Here is a 12,068-nt window from a genome sequence, read left to right as displayed (position 1 = left end):
CCCCCTACCCTCAAGAACTTCACAGTTGCAGCTTCACTTGCTATTACTGGTACAGTACCAAACACATTACATAAACTTGTCATTTATTCTCACCACAGTTCAAAGAGGTAGGTATTCTTATGATTCCTTATTTTAAAGATGAAGAAACTGAGGTTCAGAGAGGTTAAGCAACTACCCACGCTCACACAGCTGGTCTGTGGAGCCAGAGCCCAAATACCTAACCACTGCTGATGATTCTTCCCATGGCCTCTCCTTTCCTTCTGCTGCCTGCTATCTTGGTTGGGCATCTCCTACTGTACTTGGCCTTGCTTCTGTGCTGAGACTCCTGGCATGTCAGTGAGTAGCTGGGCGTCTCCAATGGCAGCCAAGACTTCCCAAGAACAAGTGAGGAAGACAAGCTGTCTCTGGCCCTCTCCCCCTACCCCCACCTCTCTCTGGATTTGGCTCCTCACCCTTCACGTTGGGCTGAAGTTCCCTGCTGGGACATCTCCTACTGTACTTGGCCTTGCTTCTGTGCTGAGACTCCTGGCATGTCAGTGAGTAGCTGGGCGTCTCCAATGGCAGCCAAGACTTCCCAAGAACAAGTGAGGAAGACAAGCTGTCTCTGGCCCTCTCCCCCTACCCCCACCTCTCTCTGGATTTGGCTCCTCACCCTTCACGTTGGGCTGAAGTTCCCCGCTGGATACTTCAGGAGCCTGGGCTGATAACAGGTAAGCAGAAATAAAGACATTAAGGAATGACAAGAGGTGGTCATAGTTATTAGGTTAATAACAGCCCCTGCATATGTTCAGTACTTAGAGCCTGCAAAACGCTGACACCTCACTTTGTCCTCACAGAGTCCCATGAGGTAAGCAGGGCAAACATCACAGTCTTCATTTTACACGTAAGAAAATAAAAGCTTAAAGAGGTTCAGTGACTTGCCCAAGATCACAAGCTAAGTGGTGAAAGACTCCTAGTCCCTTACTCTTCTGACTGACAGGGTAGTGATCTTTCAACCTCCAACAAAGAAACTGCCCGAGATGAATTCCCCATTAGATACAACTAGCGATCCCCAATCCCTTTAACGCATCATCATGAAGTCTTTATAGTTACGTCATTGAATTTTATAAAACTACCAAATCAAATTATCTCTAACAATTTCAAAAGTAGACGCGTTACCCAGATATCTTAAGAGGAAAGCACTGTAATAATAAAAGCCAACTTGTACATAATATTTATTATATACCAGGCGCAGCTCCAAGTAATTTACATAACTCAATCCTCACAACCACCTACCATCCTCCTTCCACAGATGGGGAAACTGGGGCACAAAGAGGTTAAGTACAGGTCATACAGAGAGTATGTGAGAGCGGGGAAACAGCTGGGCATCTTTGGGGGTGACTGACCTCACCTGAGCAGATGGCCATGCCAACCACTGCAGGCCCCCCGAGCTCCATGTACACCCAGATACGGCCCTGACTAGAGTCTCCTAAGTTACCTGTCCCTCAGAGCCATGTTCCCTTCAAGTATATGAAGAGAACGACTGGGAAAAGGCTGTGAACTCAATGACAAAGAGTAAAGAGAAGGGAGCGAGGAAGAAAGGAGGTGACTGCCTGGCCCTCCTGCGTTTATCATCCTCTCAACATTCTACCTGCAAAGCCCAGTTGACAACAATGGTGACGGGTCTGTCTCTGAAGGATACGGGCCTCACACCCTGGCCTTAGCGCCCAGGACAGCCATATCACCTCCTGTTAGCGTGTTAAGTCTATCACTGAGTCTCAGCCAGATCCCCAGTGCCCTCTGGCACTGTGGCCTGCATTCTAAAGACGCAGTGATGTCCAGGAGACTGGGAGACCACCCTCCTGGCCTATGGATTGGTGGCAAGGGCTAACTTTCTCATTCCACCCCGTCCCTTGGCATTCAGTGCATTCTGCTCACACACGGGGCATGAGAAGTGATGCAGGTGGCTCCCCTCTCGCAAACACTGCAGTGTCGCTGGGTCGCAAGGGCAAAAGGATGCGGTAAGAAAGATTTCCACCCCCTGGTTCCCCGTGATCAAAGGGCTTCGGCAATCAAGGTACACAGTCCAGCCTCATTGAGGGAGAAAACAACCAGCATCACCACACACAGGTGAATTCAATCGTCTCGTGCAACACAGAGTTGCCCGACTTTCAACATCAGCACAATGACCGGGTAGGAACATAAAAAGGGGCTACGAGAACCCACAAACATTAATCTGTTCCAACTTCAGGTGGCTTGCAAGTCAGAAGGTATGCTGAAATCATGTGCCGGCCAACTCATCTTGGCAAATTAATAAAATGTTGGCTTCACCTATAACACAAAGGTGGCATTTACGACCTCAGTGTGGCACGTTTTGCATCCCTGGACTGGGCTGCAATTACATTCTGGTGATTACTGCTGTGTCTGAGAGGCTCAGGTTGTAAGTAAGCTCCGATGGAAATGAAGTACCCCTACTTGGAACAGTTTCAATTTTCACTGCTTGGATCGTTACCAACATCGTGATGCATCTGGGAAGCAGCTTGCTTTCTGTCAACAGAATCAGAACAACATTCTTCGGGGTTTGGCTCTTCCGTATCAGGGCGTCTGCTCAGGCTGCAGCTTCTCAACAAGTGAATTGGTTTAATAAACAATCAAATTCATTTGATTTCTTTGCCTGAAGTGAGGGTTGATCACCCAGCAAGAATGATCTCCATGACATGCATTCCAATGGATATGCAATTCCATTCACCGCTTCATTCCTGCGCCGATGGACAAAGCTCGGAAGCTCAGAGCTGGAAGGGGATTCTACCTGCCAAAGCCCAGGGTTCAGAGAGACGTATAAAGTAAAAGAGCCCAAAGACTCAGACATGGGCCCCAGTCGCCCCTCTGCTGAGAGTTATGTGACTTTGAACAAGTCCCTCAGTTAAAATAAATCAGAGAGGAAGGAAAAGGGAGAGAGAAATGGAAACATCGATGATGAGAGAAAATCACTGATTGGCTGCCTCCTGCACGCCCCACACTGGGGATCGAGCCTGCAACCCAGGCATGTGCCCCGACCGGGAATCAAACTGTGACCTCCTGGTTCATAGGTCGACACTCAACCACTGAGCCACACTGGCTGGGCCCCCACAGTCTCTCTTTAGCAATAAAATAAAACCTTCCCTGACTACCACCTACCTCACAAGGTTGCTGTGATGAGCAAGTGAGGTGACAGACCTAGAAGAGCCCCACAAATTGTAAGACATTACTTAAACATCGGGTATTGGAGGTTATTATATTTCCTTTACAGAATATCATGGAGGGAGCTACGTGACTGGAAAATTAGCCTTTGGAATTTCCTCCGTCCACTTCCCTCCCAGTCAGCAGAGTGGATGGGGCTCCTGGCCAGGCTTCACTGGAGCCACTGGAGTTTGACGGCGGACTGGCCGAGGCTCTGCAGCTTGCCCATCATGGCAGCCTCTGAGGATAAGCCACTCTGGCCAAAGGAAGAAGGAATATTTTGAGGGTCTAAGGTGCCCCAAAGAGCCCTGTCTTATGAGCCAAGAGACCTAATTCTATCAGTTCTGCTATGTACTAACTGTGCGATCTTGAAGGAGTCACATCTTTGTAAAAAGAGGGTGTCAGAGATGAGGTCTACCCAGATTTCTGTGCCTCAGTTTCCTCCTCTGTAAAACAAGGGCCCTTCTGCTAGGATTGCTGTGAGGATTAGCTGCTCTACGTATAGCACTTGGCGAAGAGTGAGCGGGAGATAAGCATTAGCTATCATGTCCTGATTATAAAATTAAAGGGTGTGCAATAAAGTAACTCTACTTACCAACGCTTAAAAATGGTCACAATGGTAAATTTAGTTATATACATTTTCCCATAATTTTTTAAACATTAAAACACATAAATTAATGAATAAAGGGTCTTCTTCAAAAGCAGGGCTTGTTAGGATGTTTCTGAAGGTACTTCAATGTCTCCAAAGCCAAGAGAGGGAAGACAGGCGGAGCCGCCCTGCAGGCCGGGCTCCTGCTCCCCTCCTCCCCGCTGCCACCACGTACCTTTGCTCTCTGAGGCAGGTTCATCACGGCGTCTGGCTTGAAGTCGTTCTTGTTCTTCCGGCAGAGCACGGCAGTGATGATGATGATGATGACCGTGACCACGGCGATGGGCGCCAGCACCGCGGCGATGATCCACAGGTTGTTGGGTGGGTTCTTCACCACGGCTGCGGGGAAGAGCCACAGGAAGCTCATGACAAGGAGCAATGGGAAGGGGAAGGCCACCGGAGAGAAATCTCCCTCCACCCCCCAGTCCCAAGGCTTGGGATGGTTAAGAGGATTTGGGATCAGAAAGACTCTTGCCTTGGGCAAGTGACTCAAGATCTCTGAGTCTCAGTTTCCTCATCTGTAAAATGGGGCTATCACATTGAGAGGCGTCAGTGAGACGAGACACGTGGTGCTTTGGTAGCTGCTCAATAAAATGCTAGCCTTCACTATGACTAGGAGGAGGAGGAAGATGGAGACATGTCAATTTTCCTCATTGGTGATGTCCATGAATCAAAAGAGAAGAGAGAATAAATCTGCTAAGCATTAGAGTAGTGCTGGAATCAGAAGGCAAAGGCCACAGAGAGAGGACTCTAAATATTGTTGTGAACTCACCCTCTGAGTGAGCAATGATTAAAGTGTAACCAGTGGAAACCTCCCTTCCACCTTCCCAAATGGCTGGCTGGGGAAACTTGGAAATGCTTCCGTCTAGTCAAAAGGATCCGGCTGGCCCGGCTGGTGTGGCTTAGTGGTTGAGCGTCAACTATGAACCAGGAGGTTAGGGTTCAATTCCTGGTCAGGGCACATGCCCGGGTTGTGGGCTCGATCCCAGTAGGGTGCACGCAGAGGCAGCCGATCAATGATTCTCTCTCATCACTGAAGTTTCTATCTCTCTCTCCTTCTCCCTTCTTCTCTCTGAAATCAATATATACACACACACACACACACACACACACACACACACACATACATACTAGAGGCCTGTTGCACGAAAAGATTTGTGCAATAGGCTTTCCCTTCCCCTGGCTGCTGGCACCGGTTTTCCTCCGGCACCTGGGACCCAGGCGACATAAGGAAGGCCAAGAGACATATGAAAACACTAGAGGCCCGGTGCACAAAATTTTGTGCACTCGGGGGGAGGGAGGTCCCTCAGCCTGGCCTGCGCCCATTTGCAGTCCAGAACCCCTTGGGGGATGTCCACCTGTCGATTTAGGCCCACTCTCCGGGGGATCAGGCCTAATCTTGCAGTCAGACATCCTTCTGGCAGCCAGGGAGCCCTCAGGGGATGTCCAACTAAAGGCTTAGGCCCCCAAGGGAGTTGTGATGAGGAAGCTGGGGTGATACAGGAGCCACACTGTCCCGCCCTGCTGCTCTGGGTCGGGTCACACCCGAGACACTCGGACAGGCCGGCCAATTGCTGCTGCCCCGCCCGGCCACCCCAGGTCATATCGCACACAGGACGCCCGCCACCCCGGGTCGCAGATAGCAGGCCCAGATGGCGGCAGGGCAGGCAGGATGGCACTGTCCCGCCCCCACCGCCCCGAGTGGCAAATAGCAGGCCTGGATGGCGGCAGGGCAGGCGGGATGGCACTGTCACACCCTGCCTGCAGTATGCAAATTAGCCGCCATCTTTGTTGGTGGTTAATTTGCATATCACGCTGATTAGCCAATGGGAGGCATAGCGATGGTATAGTCAATTACCATGTTTGTCTATTATTAGATAGGAGGATATTAAAGTTGAATGACAATCTAAATGAATTACCTTTACCCCTGTTGCAATTTGGCTTCCCATGCAGATTTTCATACAGGATAGAGTAATGGGCAGTTAAAAGGAGAAATACCCCCTCCTTGATAGTTCTAATCCATATTTTAAATAGACATACTGCCAATCTGGTTTATACATCAATTTCTTGGCAAGTCTGGTTAGCATGAGTTGACCCTCCTGATCCTGCTGAACTAGACTGGCAGAGCTGAGGACCAGACTCTGGAATATAAAGACCCGCCGGTAAGTGCCCCATGGTGAGGACCTGCCCGGGGAGCCAGCCCGCCTGTCTCTCTGACTGCAACCACCCCCTGACTTCAACTGGTGTCGTGACAGCCAAGATCTGCCTCTCACCAGGCAGCACTTAGGTCTGAAGTGCTGTTAGTGCAAAAGAACTTCTTTTCCCCAGTTTCTGTCAATCGGTGATTAATCACATTATTAACTTCTGAAAACAGCTCATTAGATAATGTGCTTCTGTTGACATTAAACATTTAATTGCTGCTGCTTTTAGTAATTTGGTATTTATAGTTTTATGCCTTCAACGTTTTTTAAAGCTTAGACCTACTGTGAAAAATACCAATATGCCTCTTTTGGGGCTGTGCTATTCTATCCCGATAAAGGAAAATGTAGAGTGCAGTAGAACATGATACGCTAAACATACATCTAATTTTTTTCATTAGCAGGAATGAAATATTGACATGTGTTCTGCTCTTACTCAGCTTTATGGTTTTGGTGGATACGTTCCTTCTCAGAGCAGTCTGTAGAATCCTTTCACCTCTATTTAAATGAGGAGAGAATTGATTTATCTTATGTACATTAATAAATTGATTTAACAGTCAAAGAGACAGTAAAGTGAGGTCAACTGAAGTCATCCAAACACAATATATTCATTGGCAAGATGATCTAGAACTACAAAGTCATGTACAGAGGTGAAAAGAAACAAATGGTTATTTAACTTCCAAGAACTGCAGTAGAGAAGGGCAGGAAAAGGAGACAATGTTCTGAGCCTCTCCTGTGCGGTAGGCACTGTGATAGGACCTTTGCCTGGGGCTCTTCTTATCCCCAACTTGCAGGTGAGCAAACTGAGTCCCAAAGGGTGAGGTGCTTTTATGAAAAATCATTTCCATGAAATACACAGTTGAAGTCAGTTCTGAGTTCACACACACACACACACACACGTATTTGTCAGAAAGAATGAGGTCAAAGGATCCACATAATCTAAACTAAAAATAAATTATTCTTACATGGAACAAATGTTGAAAGGGGAAGAAATCTATTCAAAAACGTTTCCTGCTCATTTTTTTGTGGCTGTGAAAGCTCGTGACTGGTGTGAGTGGGTGGGGAGGAGGGCCGAGCCCAGGGCCCAGCAGCTGTGAGCGCTCCGCCCACATTGCTCTCCTGCCCAAACCACCCCACGGCTGTCATTCCACTCGGGGTGTGGCCCATGAGGCTCATGGGGGCCTCTGGCCTCACTGCTGCTTCCCTCAGTGACTCCTGGCTGGTCTCACACCCTCCCCTCTGCCTGGAACCTTGACCCCAGATATCCTCAGGTGGTCACTCCAAAGTTACTACTTCAGTGATCCTCTTCGTGACACCCTCCCCCCAACAATTTAAAATCACAACCATTATCTCCTGGACATCCCCTAGCCTTTCCCTGCTTAATTTTTCTCCATGGCACTTATTAGCATCTAGCATATTATGTGTTTTGTTTACTTGATCTGCCCACTCAGGAATGTGAGCTCCACGTGGTTGGATTTTGTCTGTGTCATTCATTGCTGCATCTCCAGTGCCTAGGACAGTTCCAGGCACATAACAGGCGCCTAAAAAATGAATTTGTTGAAAAATGAATGATCATGAGTCCCTTGCTTTCTGTAAATGACGTTTTTGGGATAAATGCCTGATGGTCCTGTAAGATAAACCCGTTCCTGCTCTGGTCTGGGTCTGTGTGGGGAGAATCTTTTCTACTCCATCAGCTAGATAACCACTATGAAGGCCTCTCACTCCAGATCCTGCACAGGGAGCAGATGGAAACCTTCATAGGAAACGCAGCCGCTTCTTTAGAATTCACTGCTGCCTCATTACCTAGAGGTGATGGGGGTCGAGTGTCACTGCACGCTCCACTGAAGGGCACTGCACACTGACCCAGAACTGGCCATTTATTTTATTTTATTATTTGTTAATTCTCACCGGAGGGTATTTTTCCATTGATTTTTAGAGAGAGCAGAAGAGATAAGGGAGAGGGGAAAGGAGTGAGAGAGAGTAACATTGATCTGAGAGAGACACATCGATTGGTTGCCACCTGCACGGGCCCAGACTGGGACCTGGGACAGAACCTGCAAACCAGGTACATGCCCATTAACCGGGAATCAGGCCCATGACCCTTTGTTGGGCGGGCCAATGCTCCAACCACAATGGTGTGGTGACTGGGGAGTGGTGATAGTGGTGTGGGGAGGGGGCAGGTATACCAGGGCATAGAGGGGATAAATGGTGATGGCAAAAAATTAAATAAAAAAAAAGAAGACACTGGAACAGAATGTTAACACCCCCCTCAGAGGGACAAGGTGTTCATTCAACACTGTGACTATTCAAAGTGCTGACCTCAGATTCACATTGCAGGCTGGTTTCAAAACCATTAGGAGAAAATTGGATTTAAAACATCTCTGTTCCTCTCTTCTTCACTGGCCTCAGCTTCTTCCTCATCCAATCCTGGGCATGGAGGCATTTCCCAGGGTCTGTCCTCTAGCTATCTCTCTCCCCATGGACTCGGATTGTCTCTGGGATTTTAACTCTATCCTGTATCTGGGACAGTCTCAAAATCTAGTGTTAATTTTAACCTCTCTCCTGAGATCCAGGCTTGAATTCCAACTTTCTTAACTTCAGCAGTCAATATCCCATCAATACCCCCTCAATATTTTATCAGCACCTCCTAGATATCCTCAAAGCACCCCTTAATATCTCATTACTTTAAACTCAACGTGGCCCAGACAGAATAAATTACTTCACCCTTTTAAAAATGCCTTTCCTCTCCAATTCCCTTTCTACTTTCATTACTAGCACCCTATTCCATGAATTACTATATGGGTTCTTAACCTTCAAATCACCTTTCCGTCTTCATTCCCTCTCTCCTTTAGTCCTTCTACCTTGTGGATAAATGAGACATTCACCCACCACTGAGTAAATGCTTAGTAGGTGCCCCAGGAATGTACTAAGCCCTTTCCATGCAATAATTCTCTCCTTTAGTCCTCTGAGTATTTCTACTAGGTCTGATTTTTATATTACCACTTTACAGATGAGGAAAATGAAGGTCAGGGAAGGTCATTCATTGGTCTCTGAGCTCCATAGCTACAAAGTGGAAGAGCAGGGGGTGGGGTGAATCCAGGTCTGTCTTAGTGCAAAGTCTCTGCTCTCAACTGCTCTGCGCTGGTTTCTTCCAACTGTGTGCCTCCCTCGGGGCCTGGCACAGGCATTTAGCAAAGGTTGGTCTTTTGCCTTCACAAGAACAAAGCCAGACAGATGTTGGGGCTGGATGTCCAAAGATAAATGAGATGTGGCAACTGCTTTTAAAGGGCTCAAGAGGGAGAGAGCGGCAACAACTCGTTTGCTCAATATGATGAGGGCAATGGAAGCCCCTGGAACGAAGAAGGACTGGGGGAAGTGGGCTCTGCTTCAGGGGTCAAGGAAGGCTTCAGAGGAACAGGGAAAGTGAGGGATGAATCCTCCTGTGTGGCTGAAGCATTAGGCAGGAAGGAGAGAAAAGTAGGCGGTACAGCTGGAAAAGCAGCCCGGAGACCAGGTTGGGAAGTGAGCTGAACATTGGCGGAGTGCCTGCTGTGAAGGGCTTGGGAGACCCCTGTTACAGGGTCTGGATTTCATTCTGTGAACAGCGAAGACCCATCCGATATACACCTTTTAATGGAGTAGATGTAAGATCAGAATCTGTGTTTCCCAAAGTATAGATAGTGATTCTAATTGCGGTATGGACGGTGCATTAATGACAAAGTGACTGAGGCTGAGTTATTTGGGAAGCACCTGCGAAGTCCGAGAGGACATAACTATGAAACAGAGAAAAGGAGCGAAGACTGTGAATCATGGTAGAAGGGAACTGAGAGGACCACGTGGACTCGGAGACAAAGAAGCAAGGCTGAGGGACAGCAGCTTTGGAGCCAGGCTAACAGGGTCTGGAGTCTGGCTCTTGGAGTCGTAGCCACACCTCTGGGCAGTCCCCTAGATGGCCCCTGGACTCTCACTTCCAAAAGGCTCCATGCATCTTCTCTGATACGATCTCTCTCCCACCTGTGCTCTCATACCTTCCACTGTTCCCCTTCAACCGCCATCAGCCAAGTCCCCTCAGCCTCAACCACTCCCCCTGACAGTCCATTCACCTCTTGCTGTACATAAAACCAGCTCTCACTTTTCTGCCCCTTCCCCAGGCCTTCAACAGAAGTGAAGAGGCCACAGCACTGACAGGTCAGAGTAGAGGATGGACTAGGACAGGAGAAGTGATGCAGAAGAGACAGCGAGCCAGATAAAAATCTCCAGTAAATGAATCGTATTATGTACAGTCTCCTTCCCCTCCCACCAAGGCCAGACTCTGAAGCAATACATATCTCCAAGCCCATCAACTCCTCCTCGGGTTTCTGCACTCCGGGCTATTTGAACTCCTTGCTTTTCAAGCACACCTGGTGCTTTTCACTTCCATTCTTTCTCTCATGCTGCTCCCTCTTTCTGGAAAATACACCCTTCCCCTCTCTCTGCTGAAATCTTAGCGTGTGCTACAGCTAAGAACACGTTTGCAGTCAGACAGGTTCGTATCTTGGCGACCTCGGTACTAGTTCTGCAGTACTGACCAAGTTAGTTAATTTTCCGAGCCTCGGTTTCCTCATCTGTAATTTGCAGCTGAATAAAGTTGCCCCAATGAGAGGAAAAAGTGAGAAAGTCTATATAAAGCAATGAAAATAGCAGCTGCACCTTAGACGGTTTGGCTCAGTGGATAGAGCATAGGCCTCTGGACTAAAGGGCCCCACGGTACTAGTTCTGCAGTACTGACCAAGTTAGTTAATTTTCCGAGCCTCGGTTTCCTCATCTGTAATTTGCAGCTGAATAAAGTTGCCCCAATGAGAGGAAAAAGTGAGAAAGTCTATATAAAGCAATGAAAATAGCAGCTGCACCTTAGACGGTTTGGCTCAGTGGATAGAGCGTAGGCCTGTGGACTAAAGGGCCCCGGGTTGGATTCAGGTCAAGGGCACACGCCTGGGTTGCGGGCTCAATCCCTAGTAGGGGGCCTGCAGGGAGCAGCTGAGCAATGATTTTCTCTCATCCTTGATGTTTCTATCTCTCTCTCCCTCTCCCTTCCTCTCTGAAATCAATAAAAATATATTTAAAAAGAAAATAGCAGCTGCCACAGGGGAAGGTATTCAAAGAGGCAGCTATTATTTTTAATTTCCCTTCTCTGTTCACTCTTTTCAGATGCCCCTTCAGAGCGAACCTCCCTGGGTTGACGCCAGCATCACACTGCCCCCTTGTAGCACTTCCCTGCAGTCCACGCCTTTGTATCCTGCATTAGCTCCCTCTCTGCTCCTTAAAGGCAGGGCCCAGCTCTTGGCCATTTCTGTATGTCTTCCAGCACCAAGGCAGTTCACGTAGGACTCTACAGATACTTAGTGAACCAAATTATCTTCAATTCCCCAGCGGACAACTATGATCTCAGCTACGGTGATTTCTCTAGCTATTCACTGAGGGGGAAGAGCGGGTAGAATCTGGGTGTAGCAATATCATTACTATTGTTCTAATATTGAAAACATATCCCTTACCCAAAACCTATTGCTTCAAACACAGCTGATTGATTTAAAAAGCTTCTAGTACAGAAATGTTTCTCTCTGGGTCCATTAACAGGAGCTTAGGGAATCACTTTCATTTGCAGGAAACATTTCATGGCGTTAAAAATAATGAATGGAAAGACTATCCCCTTACGGTCAGCTTGCAGGAGGACAACGTGATGCAAGGTCAAGGCCATCCTTTGGGAGTCAATGGTGCTCAGGATCTTGGCAGCCGCAGTCCCCAGCAAAGGCTTCCCGTTGTACAGGGTGTAGTAAGTCAGCTCCGCTGGGTCCTTGGGTCCCGGCACCCGCTGCATCTTCACCATCTTTCAGGAAAAAAGAGGCCATGTTTATAGGGCATCTTGCACAGACCCTGCAATCCCTCGGGCAATCGGTAGGCTCTCTCCTGGCTGCTGAAGCCTTCCGTGGCCAAGTGGACCCAGTGTACATTTCAGACATCAACCTTAATGTACCTCCCTATCACCA

At 48.1% G+C, this 12,068-nt stretch overlaps 1 protein-coding gene across 2 annotated transcripts in view; it reads right to left on the bottom strand.

The window, feature by feature from the left end:
- KIAA1549L (KIAA1549-like ortholog) overlaps positions 1–12,068 on the bottom strand; it is a 175,523-nt gene that overhangs the window by 57,472 nt on the left and 105,983 nt on the right. For both annotated transcript variants that reach the window (XM_014538162.1, XM_014538163.1), the window contains exons 11-12: positions 11,737–11,908; positions 4,023–4,186 (exon numbers count right to left, since the gene is read on the bottom strand). In XM_014538162.1, coding sequence (XP_014393648.1) covers positions 4,023–4,186; positions 11,737–11,908 — 336 coding nt within the window. The remainder of the gene's footprint in view (positions 1–4,022; positions 4,187–11,736; positions 11,909–12,068) is intronic.

The sequence above is a fragment of the Myotis brandtii genome, unplaced genomic scaffold (assembly GCF_000412655.1).
Source record: "Myotis brandtii unplaced genomic scaffold, ASM41265v1 scaffold187, whole genome shotgun sequence".
Taxonomy (NCBI): Eukaryota; Metazoa; Chordata; class Mammalia; order Chiroptera; family Vespertilionidae; genus Myotis; species Myotis brandtii.
The sequence above is the reverse complement of the archived record's forward strand: the minus strand, read 5'-3'. Positions and strand labels throughout refer to the sequence as shown.